General features: G+C 39.4%; 1 protein-coding gene across 2 annotated transcripts; it reads left to right on the top strand.

Annotated features, from left to right (window-relative positions):
• Window positions 1-3,900: 3,900 nt before the first annotated feature.
• On the top strand, window positions 3,901-13,848 carry adh7.S (alcohol dehydrogenase 7 (class IV), mu or sigma polypeptide S homeolog). Of its 2 annotated transcripts, NM_001093434.1 has the most exon segments (9): window positions 3,950-3,978; window positions 5,700-5,801; window positions 6,206-6,347; window positions 6,692-6,779; window positions 9,357-9,576; window positions 9,932-10,192; window positions 10,373-10,502; window positions 11,122-11,260; window positions 13,664-13,848. In NM_001093434.1, coding segments are annotated over 9 exon segments (1,137 nt in total). In that variant the 5' UTR covers window positions 3,950-3,960; the 3' UTR covers window positions 13,701-13,848.
• Window positions 13,849-18,460: the final 4,612 nt, after the last annotated feature.

Raw genomic sequence — 18,460 nt, forward strand, 5'->3', positions numbered from 1 at the left:
AAACCTAGCAATTTTTCCATGGTGCCACCACAGTGTCTCAATCCGCTATCTCTTCCTGAAAATGCCTACTAGATGGTAGCAATATATTGAAATAAATTGTTGTAAATTGCTGATTTGAAAATAAAACAAAGGACATAAATATACGATATTGCGTCAACTTGATACTACAGAGCTTGTATCCAGAACTCCAGAAATAATCCCTTTACCCCACCCTGAGCATGATAATGACCCAGAAACCTAAATCTTTGTTCTCAAGGGTAGTATTAACTTGGGAAGCACATCATCCTGTTGACTTTATTATCCCAACCCTTTTGTATTAGTGAGTAAATAGGGTATGCATTGCCACTCAGCATTAGCATCTAGCGCAGTATAATTACTACAGATACATATTAACCCCAAACGTGAGCTTATAACTACTACAAGAAATGCATAATCACAGACTTGCCAGTATAACGACTGTAGAAATGGTCAATGAGTGCTTGCAGACATTCAGTAAGATGAATGCAGAAATTGATAGATTGAAAGCATTCCCACTTGTACTCACACTAACACCGATTCCAACCAGAATACCAATGCCATCTGCTGCTCCCATAACTCTTGTCACTGTCTCTCTGCCTTCCTCTAACTGGTTCATGTAAAAAATCCAAATGGCAGTGCATTCCACAGTGTGACGCAAAGCCATTGTAGTTTCTCCAGAAGCATGGAGCTGAGAAAAACCAAGGACATTTAAACAGTTATCTGAAATATGGTGCTGTAAACTGTGAGGTATGTATTTCAGGAGGAGGCAAGTGTCCTCTTCCTTTGCTCCTATTTTCAGATGCCCATATATTGCTTGATACTTTTATGAAATAAGATTGTGAAATTTACCAAGTGTCAGAAATATGTTACAACTATTAATTTATTGGCCAGGTGAGCTTGCACATATGGCACTCACATAAAACCAATAGGAAGATACAAATTTAAGATAAGATTCAAGCAGGGCCAAACTGGCATGTTGGAGAACCAGAGTATCTTCTGGTGGATTCAAACCTTTCTGATTTCCTTAAAAGCATGTGTAGCACCTTCAATATTGTCTACTGTCTAAAATGTATTGTTGTGAGAGTGGGCGCTGAATGTCAGGTCAGGGGTGTCACCTTTGAGACTGGGTTATTTACTGAATGACTTCTAACATTAAATTGGACATATTGCCATGGCTTCCTACTGGGACAAAAGCAAGGCTTTACATAATTTCAAGGATTATGGAATATCCCTGCTATTATTTTGTATCACAACAGACATATTCTTCTTTTATAAAGAAGAATGAATTGCTTCAAGTGAAAAACATTTCTGGAAAAAAAAATACAGGTTATTGAAATTAACTCTTGGTACCACGTTCAAGGACTGGCCTGATTGCCATCTTGGAAATCTTCTATCTTGTAATTGATATTGGAGACAATTCAAATTTTGTTTTCACCTAAAATGGCAGTTAGGCAGCCTTACTTGGAAAGCATAGGCCAAAACTGATGTACGTGAGTGTTTTTTCTACTATGTTACTATGGGTGTAAATAAGCAAGGACCTACTGGCAATGTTTATTTATGGACAAATCCTATAAATAATATTACAGATAAGTCTCTATTTTGTACTGCCATATAAAATGCACATACAGTAGAAACCCCATTTTATATTTTTCAGGGGACCAGAAAAAATGTAGAAAATCAAGGAAAATATAAAATCTGGGAAATGCATTTTATATGAGGGAAACTTAAAATCAGGGGATGTAAAACTGAGGTTGCACTGTAATCTACTAGTGCTAGCAATATTGGAAAAAGATAAGGTCCAAACGGCAGACATTCTTTTCACTCCTCTTCTCTGCATTACACCTGCCACCATATAACAATCATAGTATCATGCCTGACATAAAACAGGGATTTGTCAATACATTTAAATTATATTAATATGGATATTACGGGAAACATATGACTCATTTATTCTACAGTATGCACATGGGTACAGTAAATATTCCCTTTAAAGGAGAACTAAACCCTAAAGTTAAAAAAACCTTACCCCTCTACCCTACATAGACCCCCCTCCCTCCTCCCCCCAGTGTTACCCCGGCAAATGCCCCTAATGTTTTACTTACCCCTCTGTTCAGATTCAGGCATTGGAGCTCACGGGCACCATCTTCAGCCTCTTCTGTAATCTTCCGAATGAGGCTGACGCTTTGGCAATATTCGTGAGTTTTGCTGCATGCGTAGTTTGTTGCATAACAGAGAATTGCTCCAACTGCGTATGCGCCGTCACGCCAGTCTCGTTCCGAATATTTCCAAAGAGAAGAAGATGGCACCTAATGAGCCTAAGAGCATGTATTATAGTAACATTATTCCAATCTGTCAGTCTGTAATATAAGCTGCATGCAAATAGTAAAGGGAACAATATGGAATAACATTGCATTTATAAATGAATCAGGACAGGAGAGAAAACACCAATGTACTCTGAACTACCCCATGTTTAGTTAGCATTGAAAAGCGCAACATCTGCCTGGTCAACAAGTGTGTATTTGTGGCCCATAATCTGCCCTGTGTGCTCCCTGACAATCAGAGGATTCCATGCCTATCAGTGCTAATATAAAACATGATTGATCAGAACAGAGATCCACAGTGCATATTTTTCTGCACCACAAAAGCTGTGTGGGAACTGGAATGCAGGAAAATGTCTCTGTTCATAAACATATTCTCAAATCTTTTTCTTTTGCATTTCCACATTTAAAATACTTGCAGTCATAGTACAAACGTGCAATTATATTTGCGCAATGAATACACCCATTTTTCCTAGCTTTTAAAATATAGAAACACACAGGGCTAATTTGTTTTCTGTGTGAATTATTCAGTGCAGTGTTATGTTTATAAATGAGCCCCAGAGACTTTATTGGGGCGGCGCGGGTCTATAATAGGAACGGGGTGAACAGGCACGTGGCTATAAAACCGGAGCCCAGAAGTCGGGAGCTGGAAGTATAAGGTGCAATTGGGGTGCGAGGTCAGCCAAACCCCACCGACCTGTGGGTCCCACGGCCGGGTATTAGGCTGGCCCCCTCATCACTAAAAGCAAAGTCACCAGTTCTTGCACTGATTTACATGTAAAGGGCAGGAAGTGACGTTACACAGGAAAAACAGGAAGAGCCACGAGGGGGATACACACGCCGGCAGGGCCCCTAGATCGAGAGTGCAACCGGTGCAAATATCTTTTCCTACTGTATGTGCGATCATTCTTCACACTAAATGTGAGTGCAAATTTGTTTTAAACTTTTTTATACTTTTTAATAAATGGTGTTACACTATCCTGGCTTTATATCTCTCTATGGGAACATGAGGAGCTGACAGGAGAGGGAGAGACCTGCTAAACACTACGAGCCATATACTATACCTACAGTTTGTAAGTAGGCAATCCAGCCAAACGGTGGTGGAAAAATTGGAGAAACTTTGCATGTCACTAATAACAGTGGAAATTTAAAGGGGAAATACACCTAAAAAAAAAAAACCTGGACACTGGGTGTTGGTGTGATATTGAAACATATTGCGATATTTTTTTCTGTTTATTTCTCTGTTGCCGTAGGGGCTGATCTGCATATACATTTTTGGATACTTTTTTTGTGCAACTGAGAGACTGTGGGAAGATCGGCAAGAGAAAGTGATTTTAAAGGACTTTTTTCATTTTTCTTAATTATTCTCTGTTAACTGATTTACATGTGTTTGGTGTCCATATCACTGAGTTAATAAACACAACATTTCAGACAATCATTTAGGGCAAATTCTGTTTTTGTAAACTTTAGCTTGTTTTTTTTAGAATATCTGTCCAAAGGTTTCTTAGAGTTATTTTTTTCTTTTAAATAATTAACTTTATGCTAACAAACCTTTAAAAAGTATATATATTATGTGTGATATAACAAAGAGAATCTAAATCTATCATTGCCTAGTGAAAACTACATGGAATCAGCAGGACAAGTAAGTGTATATTTATAATAAGTAAATTGTGCTCAGTTTTTTTTACAGTTCAGATAGCTATGTTACCTCAACTCGCATTAGAGAGTAAAGCATGAATCTTGAGTCACAGCTGCCAGTGTATTTGAATAGTAGGGCATCCATGAATATGTTAACAATACAGGTATGGGACCTGTTATCCAGAATGGTTGGGACCTGGGGTTTTCTGGATAAGGGATCTTTCCGTAATTTGGATCTTCATACCTCAAGTTTACTAGAAAATCATGTAAGCATGAAATAAACCCAATAAGTTGGGATTGCTTCCAATAAAGATTACGTATATCTTTGTTTGGATAAAGTACAAGGTACTGTTCTATTTTTACAGAGAAAAAAGAAAACATTTTAAAAAATTTGGATCATTTGATTATAATGGTGTCTATGGGAAACAGTCTTTCTGTAATTCGAGCTTTCCGGATTGCAGGTTTCCAGATAACGGATCCCGCACCTGTATTTTAAAAGGAGATGGGATAGAAAGAAATACAGTAACGGTAGTTGGCTTATTCCTCCCTGTCCATTTTCTTTTCCTGTTCACCTTCAAAGTGCACAAATCGAGTTTATTCATGGGATACTAAATTCTTTTCAAGATTAATCAAATGAAAAACACTCAAATAAAAAAATACGTGGCCGCTAACAACTGAAAAGCTTCTGTAGAAGTCAATGGGAGGTGTAATTTCTAAATTCAAGCTACTTTAAAAATTCGAGTTTTGAGAAAAAAAATTGATTGAAAGTATTTGAAAATAAATGTAGTAGAAAGTGATTTCGGTGTGATTTATGCAATTACGTTATTGAGATTTTTAAGATAGCAATCGTGAAAATCAAGTGTTACTGTTCAGAGTTTATTTTTAAAAGTCTACAACTCAAAATCAAACATCTTCAAAAATTTTAAAGAAAGTTAACTTTGTTTTTTTGCTCTTTTCTAAGCTATCTTTTGTTTTTTAATTTCTATTATTTTTTTCCAGACTTGCAATTTAAAATGCTATCTGGTTGCCAATATCATTGTCCCTCAGGAATACTGATGGGGGGTTCTATAATATTAAGTTAGCAGAGCCCTCCCTTCCAAAGGCGCCCCAATTATTGCTCACCTGGGGCACAGGACTGAGGGCCCTGCCAAAAAGTAGAATGGAATCCCAATAATAAAAAAAAAAACTGAGGATACATTGTTACACACCCAGACCAACCCACAATTAGCCCAAACCTGCACAATCTCCTGCAAGCCTTGAAGCATTTGCTTTTGTTTTGAAAAATGCTCCTGAACTTCCACATAGTTTTGAATGAGACATCCTGCCTCTTCTAATGAATGGTGCACCACTGAGCCTTTTGACACTGGAGAGCCTTGGAGCTAATGGCACCCTGTATCTGGTGGCAGTTGCACAGCTCCCACAGTGGGCTGCTTCAATAGGTGCATCAGACTTATGACCAGAGCACTGGATGCAAACACCATTTTGTAAACATATTTTGGAAGAGAAGCAACCCTTACTCTGAAAATGCGAGATGCAGCTTTAACCTGATTTGCGGCAAAATGCATGATCATCTGTGTCCATTTATATGCATAAGATGCATTCATGGTGGCCACAATTACAATAGAATCAATTATGAGGGGAAATGCTGCATTATGAGTTAAAATGTAAAATTGCAAATTGCACAATGCACACACATTCCTAAAATACCCCATATATCTTTTTCAGGTTATCAAATGCAAGGCTGCAGTGACTTGGGGAAAAAATGCACCCTTTTCGATTGAGGAGATAGAAGTTGCTCCCCCAAAAGCCCATGAAGTCCGTATTAAGGTAATAATTCTTCCATTTACTATATGGAAGGTTTTTCTGGAAATCACATCAGCACCCCCTGAGTACAGGAACAAAAAGTTTTCATCTTATGAAGGTTGAAATTAAACAATATTATCAAATAAGGCTTCCAAAATTGCTGTTGATGAGACTTGAGTTTCTAAGTATGTACAGAGCATCCAACCTAAGTTTAATAATTTACTTCGCTGCCTTCGTTTGTTTAACTATTTTATAAGCAAGTTTCTTTGACATAGTTTGCTAAAAATACATAAAAATGCATATCTGTTCATATTCAGGAGAATCCTGAGTTAATAGATCATAAGAATAGTAGATTATTTGGGAACCATGCAAATATCACAGTTATGGAGGCAATACAAGCATTTTATTATACTGTATACACTTTTTAGATGATAGCAACAGGTATCTGTCGGTCAGATCACCATTCAATTGAGGGGAAATTTTCATCTGTAAAATTCCCAGTTATTGTTGGCCATGAAGGAGTTGGTATTGTTGAAAGCATTGGCGAAGGTGTGAAAGACATTAAGCCAGGTATGTAAAAATATATATATATCCTTTATACAGAAATGAATACAAAATGCTGTTTTGAATACATAGACATTACTGAATACAGTAAGAATGAACTTCTAGTCCTGTGATTGTCTTGTTATACCACAAGTGGCAGCCAGTCCAGTAAGAAAATAAGCTTCACTCGCATAACTAAGCACCATTTATAATGATACATTTTCGTTTTATTTTTCTTATTAAATAAACAATTATTTTGCCCCATTGTAAGGGAGTTGTAGTCACAGAGGCCACAGTCAAGTGTTTTTAAAACAGCTTAAAAGGGTTTATACAAATATTATGTCTCTTTAGCATTGCTTTTTTTTCTTTAGGAGACAAAGTCATTCCACTTGTCACACCTCAATGTGGACAGTGTCAGTGTTGTAAGGATCCAAGGGCTAATAGATGCCTCACAATCAAGTAAGTATTATATTTTTTTTTCTTTACTGAGGTGTATCTATTATCCGTAATAAATAGGATATTGGGTTTTCTAGATAAGGGATATTTCCTTAATTAGGATTTTCATAAGTTAAACCCACTCAAATCCCTGCATTGTGGTGTGTTTTGCTAAAAATAGTAGAAAGAGGGAGAGAAGACGCGCTCTATTTTTCAAATAGTAAAGATAGCAGCACCTCAATAAATGTATCCACCAATCCTTGTATGAGTTGTTTTGCTAAAAGCTTTGCTTGAATTTATTAATATGAATTTTTACTGTGGATGAAATGCACAAATAAATGTTTTAAGTAAGAAACTGTACATGTTTCTATTTTATATTTAACCCATAGTAAGAATGAAGTACAAATTCTACAGTATTGTTTTATTATAAGAGAGGGAAAAAAGGTAGGAAATCATTTTTATTTTTTGATTAAAATAGTTTCTGTGTTAGATGGCCTGTAATTAAGAGTTTTTTTGAAAACAGGCTTTGGAATAAAGGATCCCACACCTGTAAAATGTAAAATTCTTCTTTACAGATCTCTTAAATAGGACCTAACCCCCCAAAAAAAATATTAATTTAAACTTATTAGAATCTTTTACTAGACATTTTTTGCAATTTACTGTACTGTTTTAATGGTTTCTGACTTATTTGCATTATTAGACTGCTAATACCAGACTTTTGGCTCAATTTAGAATCAGCAAACTTGGGTGACTATAGGAAGTGTGTTGACAGGGTTGCTAGCACTGACCTGCAGAGACAACTGCTGTCTTACACTACTAACATATCATAACCCAATAAACACTGCATGTATTCATTTACATTTACCTTTCCTGTAGCAGAGAGGGTCCGGGGGAGGCTGCATCACTAGTGCAGAGAGTGCAATTGCGCTGGACGGAACTGGAAAATATTATTTTAATACTCTTGGGTATTCGTTCTCTAGAAACCAGTAACTTGTAAGTCAACTTGAAAGGTTAATAGGAAGGAGTCTCAATATAACATATTAAAAAAGTAGCCTAAAAATCAGTTTTTGATTAATTTACTTGTGAATGTCAAGCCAGTTCTTAGGTGAATCAAGACCCACATTACCCATCACACTAGCTGGAGGCTTGTCTTAATATTGGAACAGGAAGCACAGCAGTGGAGAGAGGCCGGAGAGAGCTGATGTACTGTATGTGCACTGGGAGATCTCTTGGTATTCTTATTAAAGAAGAATGCCAATACCTGTACTTGCAGCAAACTGGGTGATCCCAAATTTATTCAATGGTGCTACACAACACTTTTCAAACGATCTCTTGTTATTCTTACCTCCCGGCGCTTCTCTTCCTCTGTTTCGGGGCGCAGGAGCGCTTGGCGATGACATCATCTTCCCTAAAGTGACACCGGCGTCACTTCGCCAGCGTTGGTTGTGTCATGATGTCATCAGTGGCCGCGAAATTTGAATTTTGGCGCCAAAATCCCCTTTAAAAGACCAGTTTTCCATTTTTGCAGTGCCCAAGCTGGTTTCAGTTTTCTGTTCCTGCTGAAGCATTTGGATTTTGTTTTGAATTACTGGTTTTGACTTCTGCCTGACTTGTGACTCCGATTCCTGTCACCTGCCTTGATCCTTTGCCTGATTCTGACTACGTCTTCTCTAAATCCCTGCCGGTACCTCGCTTACGTACTTGATTCTTGTTACGCACTTCCTTGTTGGTTCCCGTAGCCGAAAGCCCGGGGCCCCAAAAGGGCGTCGGTGAACACCGGGATCCACAGGGTTCATCTGTGCGTCTAAAGGTACCCATCACTGTGTAAGGTTTCCGAGAACGTGAAAGTTGCAGCTGAGTAAGCAAATATCATGAGGGTTAGGTAAAAGCGGAGTTGACAGATTAGGTCCAGGGCAGGCAGGAAGGTTTGTAAATGAAAACTCAGGTCAAAAACAGATTAAGTCTTCTTAAGTAATCAGGAAATGCCAGGCAGTGTCGGACTGAGACACCAGGGGCCCACCAAAAAACCTTATACCAGGGGCTAACCAAAAAAAACTTTACCCAGGGGCCAACTCTCTAATATTTTATTCCTCTCCTTACTCAACCTCTGTTCTGCTAGACTCTTTTCTTTACATACTGCAATAATTTTCCCATCTATTTTGCCTTTATGTTCTCATAAAAATAAGGAATGGCCAAATAGGCCAAATGTTTAGAAGCAAGAGGGCTCACTGACACCTGGGCCCACCGGGAGTTTTGCTGGTATCCCAGTGGGCCAGTCCGACATTGACAACAGGAGATAAGACTGAACATGATAACCAAGCAATATGTAAAAAGTACCTTGTGTCACTATGGAGGTGTGAACGTCAGTTCTGATGCACCTTGGAATGCTTCCGATTTTGACACAAACTATGAGGGACCAGGTGACCTGCCAGCAGACCGGTAAGGCACCTTACAGTGAAAATAAAGATTGAGTATAGGAAGTTAAAAAAACCAAAACAACAATTAAATATGTATTTCAATTATGAAGAAACCATTTAAAAGTGAATTTCCCCTTTAAATAAAGTTGTTTGTCAAAATAATACATATATTTTTTATTCCCAGACTGGAAAGGCAATATGGACTCATGGCTGATGGCACCAGCAGATTCACCTGCAGAGGGAAGCAAATCTACCACTTCCTGAACACCAGCACCTTTACTGAATACACTGTAGTTGAGGAAATAGCAGTTGCTAAGATTGATGATACTGCAACAATGGATAGTGTCTGTCTCATTGGCTGTGCTTTCTCCACTGGCTATGGGTCTGTAATAAATACTGCCAAGGTAAAAAAAAAAAATCGAGTACAAGCTGTGAATTATTTGGATAAAATGGGGTCTATGGGAGATAGCCTTTCCGTAATACGAAACCTTCTGGATAATGGGTTTCTGGATAACGGGTGCCATACCCGTACCAGTTTTATTACATTTCAGATGGCCTTTAAGTATAGAATTTGATAAACTGAAACAAATTGTCTCACCTTTATAAGTAAACAGGGTATGCTGAACATACATTCAAGCCTAGAGACATAAATGATCAATAGAACTTTTAACCACTTGAATTTTATAGCATTTAGTCATCCTTCAGAAAGACTATGGGATACTGCCACAGTTGTAATGATATATATGTATTACATTGCAGGTGCACCCAGGATCGACGTGTGTCATATTTGGTTTAGGAGGTATTGGGCTTGCTGTCATTATGGGATGTAAGATAGCTGGGGCTGGTCGCATTATTGGAGTAGATGTCAATCCTGACAAATTTGACAAAGCAAAGGAACTAGGAGCTACTGAATGCATAAACCCCAAGGATTATGATAAACCAGTAGCACAAGTGATTGTGGAGCAGACTGGAGGTGGTGTAGACTATGCATTTGAATGTGTTGGCCACGCTGAGACTATGGTATGAATTTAGCTTTTTTATTACTCTGTATCACATAACATGTAACTTGCTTTCTTTTTTGTTTTGTTTTTTTCTTTAGGGGAGGGGTTGTATTTGATTTTGAGTGAATCGTAGTTTTCCAGATATTTTTCTGTGAAATTAAATAAATGTATAATATTATTCTCACACTTTCTTTTCCAGTTAGCGGCATTACACTCCAGTCACTTTGCATATGGAACTACAGTCATAATTGGAGTATCTGCATCAACTCTTTCCTGTGATCCAATGATCCTTTTGTCTGGTCGCACACTGAAAAGCTCTATGCTTGGAGGTACAGCATTTTGATTCCTCCCAGCTTGTATATATATATATATATATATATACACACACACACACACACACACACAAACACACACACTAGGGGGCAGATTTATCAAGCGTCGAATTTCGAGGGGTTAAATCCCTCGAAATTCGACTGGGGAATAGAATCGAATAGGGAATTCGGGCGAATTTACGCGCTGGCGAATAGTCAAATGGGTGAATATTCGCCCGGCGAATAGTTGAGCGATCGAATATTCGATCGAAGGATTTTCATTCGATCTAATGATCGATGGAATGCCTTTTTATTCGATCAAAAACTTGGGACTTTCCCATGGGCTTTTAAAACAATTCGGTAGGTTTAATTTGGTGAAGTAGGCAGTCGAATGATTTTTAAAAGAGACAGTACTTCGACTATCGAATGGGCGAATAGTGGCAGCATTTTTTCGCACAATCTATTCGAATCATTCTACTCGAATTTACGCCAATTCGATAATCGAGGAGGACAAAAAACTCCTCGAAATTCGAGTTTTTTTCCCTCTATTCATTCACCCGAGCTTAGTAAAAGTGCCCCAAGATCTCAAAAAGTTATTGTCAACACAGCCCTTTCCTTTGTTTTCCAATGTTTCTAGGCTGGAAATCCAAAGACTCTGTTCCAAAATTAGTTTCAGATTACTTGGCAAAAAAATTTGACCTGGAAAAGTTGGTGACGCACCGATTACCTTTTCAGAAGATCAATGAAGGATTTGATCTTTTGCTTTCTGGAAAATGGTATTTACTTTCTGCATCTTACATAGTGCCTAATATTTTAAAGAATAAGTAAACGTTTAAAGTTTTGAATGTTGGAGGTTATTTATTAAAGTAAAGTAAATGTTTAAAGTTTTGAATGTTAGGGGGTTTAGCATCTTGTCCAGATGCTAAAAATTAGAAACATTTTAGTTTTTTTAGTGGGAAAAAAATAATTTTTTCAAGATTTGTTATACCCCGAGGATGCAAAAAGTCAGAATCCAAAAATCCGTCATCTCAAACCTGCCGAGGTTGTATAGAAGTCAATGGGAAAGGTGCCTATCCTATTGGGAAGTTTCTGTGGTCTGTGCTGGAATTATCCCAAAAAAAAACTATTTCGGACTTATTGGGCAAAAACTCTTTTTTGGGAAAAAATTGTACAATTCGGCTTTCCGCACGATTTTATCCAGTTTTTCCCCGATCTGATTGAATAGAACTTTTTTTTTATTAATATTTTGGTCAAATTAACTGACTTTTTTTTAAAATAAAATATCAGAAAAATTCAGATTTCGATAAATAACCCCCTAAAACTGCTCAGGGTGTTTTTTTAAACACTTTTGCAATTTACAGTCTGATTGTACAGTCAACATTGTATATATTCAGAAAGAAAAAAGAGAAGTGTTCTGATGGTGCTCTGGTGAGTGGAAGGTGAGTGGAAAGGGCATCTGAGGATGTTAAACTCTTTCATGAGCAGAGCCACCAAAGAACACTAGAGATGGGCGAATTTGCGTAACGGCGAAAAATTTGTGAAACGGCGGAAAAATTCGCAAAACGGCACCGGTGTCTCGTTTTTGACGCTGGCGTCAGTTTTTTTGACCCCGGTGGCCGTTTTATGATGCAGGCGTCCGTTTTTTTTTTGACACTGCGACTTTTTTTTTTTTGACACCAATGAATTTTTACCACCGAATTTTCACGCCCGTTTTGCGAATTTATTCGCCGGTGGCGAATCGCACAAATTTGCAGCGAATTCGCGCCTGGCGAATAAATTCGCCCATCACTAAAGAATACTTCTCTGTTTTTTTCTAAAGGTACATCTCTTTGACTGTACAGTAACATGTGGTGCTGCTGTTGTTACAAAAGTTATATTAGCAGTTAATACAAACTAAATAAATGAATAGAATAAAACTATTAATAAATGAAGATTGCAAAAGTGCTTAGAGCAATTTTATATTAAGTTTCAAAGGCATCTTTAATACATGCTTACTTCAGGTTCCCAGTGTATCCTCACAAGCGTATAGCTGCATTATATCTTATAATGTCATGGAGGCACTAAATGCAGTTTATCCTAACTCTGGATGCTAATTAGTTATTGGGGAGTTAGTCTTAGGAAGGGATCCAAGCTTCACTTCAGAATTTTCATTTTCATGAAATACCCGTTTAGGTTGAAGTTCATTTAGTGGGTCTCTAAAGCACAGCACTTGATGGTAATTGATGATCAGATCACAGTTGCAAACTGAGTTTGCTCTTACTGAGTCTTTTAGAGCTCTCGAGTACACTGCAAGGGTTTAAGGAGACCCGGTCCTTATTTGAATGCAAAACAGCAGGAGTCTTGGAAAGAAAACCTGTAGAATTTTTTCTACTGCTTTTCACATAATGCCCCTTCCCCAGCTTGCCAGTACGGAACATTGTATGGTCAAGTTTCAGGGCTTGTGGGTGTTGCAATCCCATAATATCTAAGAACTTTATGTTAATTAGCCATGATCTTCAACAACAGCCAGTAATTAGGATTACATACACTCTATCAGAGGCAAATGTCATCTGTCTTAAATTTAATTTACACTTCAATATTAGAAAAAACTGACATACATTGAAAATAGATAATAGACTAAATTGGAAAAAGTCTTTATTTCTGGTGAAGTATCAGAAACCAACTGAAATGAAAAAAATGTTGGAAGGTGAACAACCCCTTTAAAGTAGTGGTTTACTCGGGCAAACATTTCAGCTTTTAAATGATTTTAACTGCCAACAGTATTGTTTTCTTGAGATAAAAATGCTACAGAACAGCAACTCAGCACAGAGATTGTACTTTAAACAGTCATAAAGATGTTTAAACATAGTGTTTGAATATATACAACTGTGGTTTTGAGAAGTTTTCTGGAGAACATCTCACCTGTTATCCAGAATGATCGGGATTGGATCTCCATGCCTTATGTCTACTAGAAAATCATGTAAACATTAAATAAACACAATATGCTGGTTTTGCTTCTAATAAAGATGATTTCTATCTTAGGATCAAGTCCAAGGTACTATTTTATTATTACAGAGAAAAAGGATATCATGGAAAATGTACTGATCAATGTGTTGCCAAAAATGCTCCAAACATCTAACAGAATTGCAATCAATGAATATGATCTATTTAATGTTACCCGAAAACGTTTCTCTTTTCAGCATTCGGACAATCTTAACATTTAAAGCAGTGGATTGAATGGGCGGCATTCTTCTCTGTGATGTCAATTTCCATGACCCAAAGAAAGATTAAAAAAAGAGGATTTGTGTGATTTTTGTTTTTTACTGTGTCTAACTGGAACAACTGTTTTGATAAAAACCCATTAAATATAATGACATGAAATACATCATACTGAAGTGTATGCGTATGAAATGTGTACGATGCTAATCAAAGTACCGGTATTACTGTAAGTGTGGGGGCATATTTTTAAAGGTAAACTGTATAGGGGTAAGTAAATTCCCACAGAAGTACTGTGTATAACTAGCAGCAATGGATAAATGCCCCAGAAAATATTTTTTTTAAAAAAACATTGGTGGCAGGGGCCTATAGAGTATAAAAATAGTACATTGGTGGCCAGGGGTAGGGATGTCGCGGACTGTTCGCCGGCGAACTTGTTCGCGCGAACATCGGCTGTTCGTGTCCGCCGCAAGTTCGCGAACGTCGCGCGACGTTCGCCATTTTGGGTTCGCCTTACCTGGCGCTTTTTTTTGACCTCTCACCCCAGACCAGCAGATACATGGCAGCCAATCAGGAAGCTCTCCCTCCTGGACCACCCCCACACCCCCTGGACCACTCCCCTTCCATATATAAACTGAAGCCCTGCAGCGTTTTTTCATTCTGCCTGTGTGTGCTTGGAAGAGCTAGTGTAGGGAGAGAGCTGCTAGTGATTTCACTGATTTGAGGGACAGTTGATAGTAAGTTTGCTGGCTAGTAATCTACTTGATACTGCTCTGTATTGGAGGGACAGAAGTCTGCAGGGATTTGAGGGACATTTTAGGGTAGCTTTGCTGGCTAGTAATCTACCTTCTACTGCAGTGCTCTGTATGTAGCTGCCTGCTGTGGGCACTGATCTCTTCTGATCTCATCTGCTGACTGCTGTAATAACCCAATAGTCCTTGTAAGGACTGCTTTTATTTTCTTTTTTGTTGTTTTACTTTGCTACTTTAACAGCCAAGTGCTATTAGTCTAGCAGTGTTGGGGAGTGGGACTGGTGTGCTACTGTGCTGCTCCTAGTAGTTCAGCAGCACCAACCCGAGAATATATTTTTTTTTTAATATACATATAATTTTTTTTTTATTTTACTTATCTTACTGTTCTTTAAGGTGTCCAGTGCTGTTTGCTGTTCTTCATAGTAGTGCACCAATAGTAGTGCACTTGCAGGCATTATTTGCCCAGTGGCCATCTAGCTGTGTGAGCTTGTTCACATTCTGTCTAAATATCAATAATAATACCGTCTCCAGAAACACCACCTGAGTGACGTTTTTCAAGCAGCAATAATATATTCCGTATCCACCACTGCTGTAGTGTATACGTTGACCTTGTAGGCATTATTTGCCCAGTGTGTTCTTCATTTTCAAACCACTGCCATCTAGCTCTGTGAGCTTGTTCACATTCTGTCTAAATATCAATAATAATACCGTCTCCAGAAACACCACCCGAGTGACGTTTTTCAGGCAGCAATAATATATTCCGTATCCACTGCTGTAGTAGTGTATACGTTGACCTTGTAGGCCTTGTTTGCCCAGTGTGTTCTTCTTCTTCTTCATTTTCAAACAACTCCCATCTAGCTGTGTGAGCTTGTTCACATTTTGTCTAAATATCAATAATAATACCGTCTCTAGAAACACCATCCGAGTGACGTTTTTCAAGCAGCAATAATATATTCCGTATCCACCACTGCTGTAGTGTATACGTTGACCTTGTAGGCATTATTTGCCCAGTGTGTTCTTCATTTTCAAACCACTGCCACTTAGCTGTGTGAGCTTGTTCACATTCTGTCTAAATATCAATAATAATACCGTCTCCAGAAACACCACCTGAGTGACGTTTTTCAAGCAGCAATAATATATTCCGTATCCACCACTGCTGTAGTGTATACGTTGACCTTGTAGGCATTATTTGCCCAGTGTGTTCTTCATTTTCAAACCACTGCCATCTAGCTCTGTGAGCTTGTTCACATTCTGTCTAAATATCAATAATAATACCGTCTCCAGAAACACCACCCGAGTGACGTTTTTCAGGCAGCAATAATATATTCCGTATCCACTGCTGTAGTAGTGTATACGTTGACCTTGTAGGCATTATTTGCCCAGTGTGTTCTTCATTTTCAAACCACTGCCACTTAGCTGTGTGAGCTTGTTCACATTCTGTCTAAATATCAATAATAATACCGTCTCCAGAAACACCACCTGAGTGACGTTTTTCAAGCAGCAATAATATATTCCGTATCCACCACTGCTGTAGTGTATACGTTGACCTTGTAGGCATTATTTGCCCAGTGTGTTCTTCATTTTCAAACCACTGTCACTTAGCTGTGTGAGCTTGTTCACATTCTGTCTAAATATCAATAATAATACCGTCTCCAGAAACACCACCTGAGTGACGTTTTTCAAGCAGCAATAATATATTCCGTATCCACCACTGCTGTAGTGTATACGTTGACCTTGTAGGCATTATTTGCCCAGTGTGTTCTTCATTTTCAAACCACTGCCACTTAGCTGTGTGAGCTTGTTCACATTCTGTCTAAATATCAATAATAATACCGTCTCCAGAAACACCACCTGAGTGACGTTTTTCAAGCAGCAATAATATATTCCGTATCCACCACTGCTGTAGTGTATACGTTGACGTTGTAGGCATTATTTGCCCAGTGTGTTCTTCATTTTCAAACCACTGCCACTTAGCTGTGTGAGCTTTTTCACATTCTGTCTAAATATCAATAATAATACCGTCTCCAGAAACACCACCTGAGTGACGTTTTTCAAGCAGCAATAATATATTCCGTATCCACCACTGCTGTAGTGTATACGTTGACCTTGTAGGCATTATTTGCCCAGTGTGTTCTTCATTTTCAAACCACTGCCACTTAGCTGTGTGAGCTTTTTCACATTCTGTCTAAATATCAATAATAATACCGTCTCCAGAAACACCACCTGAGTGACGTTTTTCAAGCAGCAATAATATATTCCGTATCCACCACTGCTGTAGTGTATACGTTGACCTTGTAGGCATTATTTGCCCAGTGTGTTCTTCATTTTCAAACCACTCCCATCTAGCTCTGTGAGCTTGTTCACATTCTGTCTAAATATCAATAATAATACCGTCTCCAGAAACACCACCTGAGTTGTTGTTGTTTTTGTTTTAAAAATAATGCCAGGCAAAGGCAGGCCGCCACGCAGAGGCACTAGGGGCCGTGCTGCTATGCTATCCTGTGGCCCTAGGAAATTGCCCAGTTTTAAAAAGGCAATGACCCTGAACTCCCAAAATGCTGAAGAGGTAGTTGACTGGCTTACACAGCACACCCCATCCTCTACCGTTTCTAACTTTACCACAACATCCTCATCCTCCACTGCTATGGGCACCCCACGTAACACTTCCTCCACCACCGGCGCCCCTTCTTCACTGGAGTCAGAGGAGTTATTTTCACATGAGTTTCTTGAACTGAGTGATGCGCAACCATTATTGGCAGAAGAAGATGAAGGAGATGAGGACGTTACACCAGATTTAATTCTGGCAGAGAACACAACAGAGATGGACATAATGAGTGATGACGAGGAGGTCCCCGCTGCTGCTTCCTTCTGTGAGCTGTTAGAAGAAATTGATGCATCTGAGGAGAATGATGATGAGGAGATTGATGTTTTGTGGGTGCCCAGTAGAAGAGAGCAAGAGGAGGATAGTTCAGATGGAGAGACGGAGAGTCAGAGAGGCAGGAGGAGAATAAGACTTAGAAGAAGCAGGGAGGACAGCTCGCAGGGAACAGTAGGGCAACAACATGTATCGGCACCTGTGGTCAGCCGGCCAACGCACCCGCCATTGCCGCCAACGCCGCCGACTTCTACTTTTACCCCCAGATTGCCAGCCTCAAAAAGGTCAGCAGTGTGGGATTTTTTTAATGTGTGTGCCTCTGACAAAAGCGTTGTAATTTGCAATGAGTGCAGTCAGAAACTGAGTCTTGGGAAGCCCAACAGCCACATAGGTACAACTTCTATGCGAAGGCACATGAACGGCAAGCACAAAGCACTTTGGGAGCAACACCTCAAAGGCAACAGGCAAACTAAAAGCCACCCTCCTTCTGGTCCAGCATCTTACTGCTCTACCTCTGCTGTCCTTGACCCGTCTGAACCACCCTCCACTCCGCCTTCCACCTTGACCACCAGTTCCCATTCCCAGTCATCTGCCCCCAGCCAAGTTTCTGTGAGGGCCATGTTTGAGCGTAAGAAGCCAATGTCTGCGAGTCACCCCCTTGCCCGGCGTCTGACAGCTGGCTTGTCTGCACTCTTAGCCCGCCAGCTTTTACCATACCAGCTGGTGGACTCTGAGGCCTTCCGCAAATTTGTAGCAATTGGGACACCGCAGTGGAAGGTACCCAGCCGCAATTTTTTTTCAAAAAAGGGAATACCACACCTGTACCACCATGTGCAGAGCCAAGTCACCGCATCTCTGTCACTTAGTGTTGGGCCAAAGGTCCATATGACTACTGACGCATGGTCCTCCAAGCATGGTCAGGGCAGGTATGTCACCTACACTGCCCACTGGGTGAACTTGGTCATGGCTGGGAAGCAGGAAATGTGTGGCTCAACAACGACAGTGGAGTTGGTGTCACCGCCACGGATTGCACGCGGTTCTGCCACCACCTCTACTCCTCCTTCGCTCTCTACCTCGTCTTCTTCCTCTTCTTCGTCCTCTGCTGCTGGGTCCTCCTCCTCCTCCACACCTGTGCACCCCCAGCTCCCCCTAGG

This window comes from Xenopus laevis, chromosome 1S (genome assembly GCF_017654675.1).
Source record: "Xenopus laevis strain J_2021 chromosome 1S, Xenopus_laevis_v10.1, whole genome shotgun sequence".
NCBI lineage: Eukaryota > Metazoa > Chordata > Amphibia > Anura > Pipidae > Xenopus > Xenopus laevis.

Coding starts and splice junctions, on each gene's coding strand:
- adh7.S (XM_041575634.1), top strand. Junction 6,348..6,691: donor TGTGAAAGACATTAAGCCAG/GTATGTAAAAAT, acceptor TTTTTTCTTTAG/GAGACAAAGTCATTCCACTT. Junction 6,780..9,356: donor AATAGATGCCTCACAATCAA/GTAAGTATTATA, acceptor TTTTATTCCCAG/ACTGGAAAGGCAATATGGAC.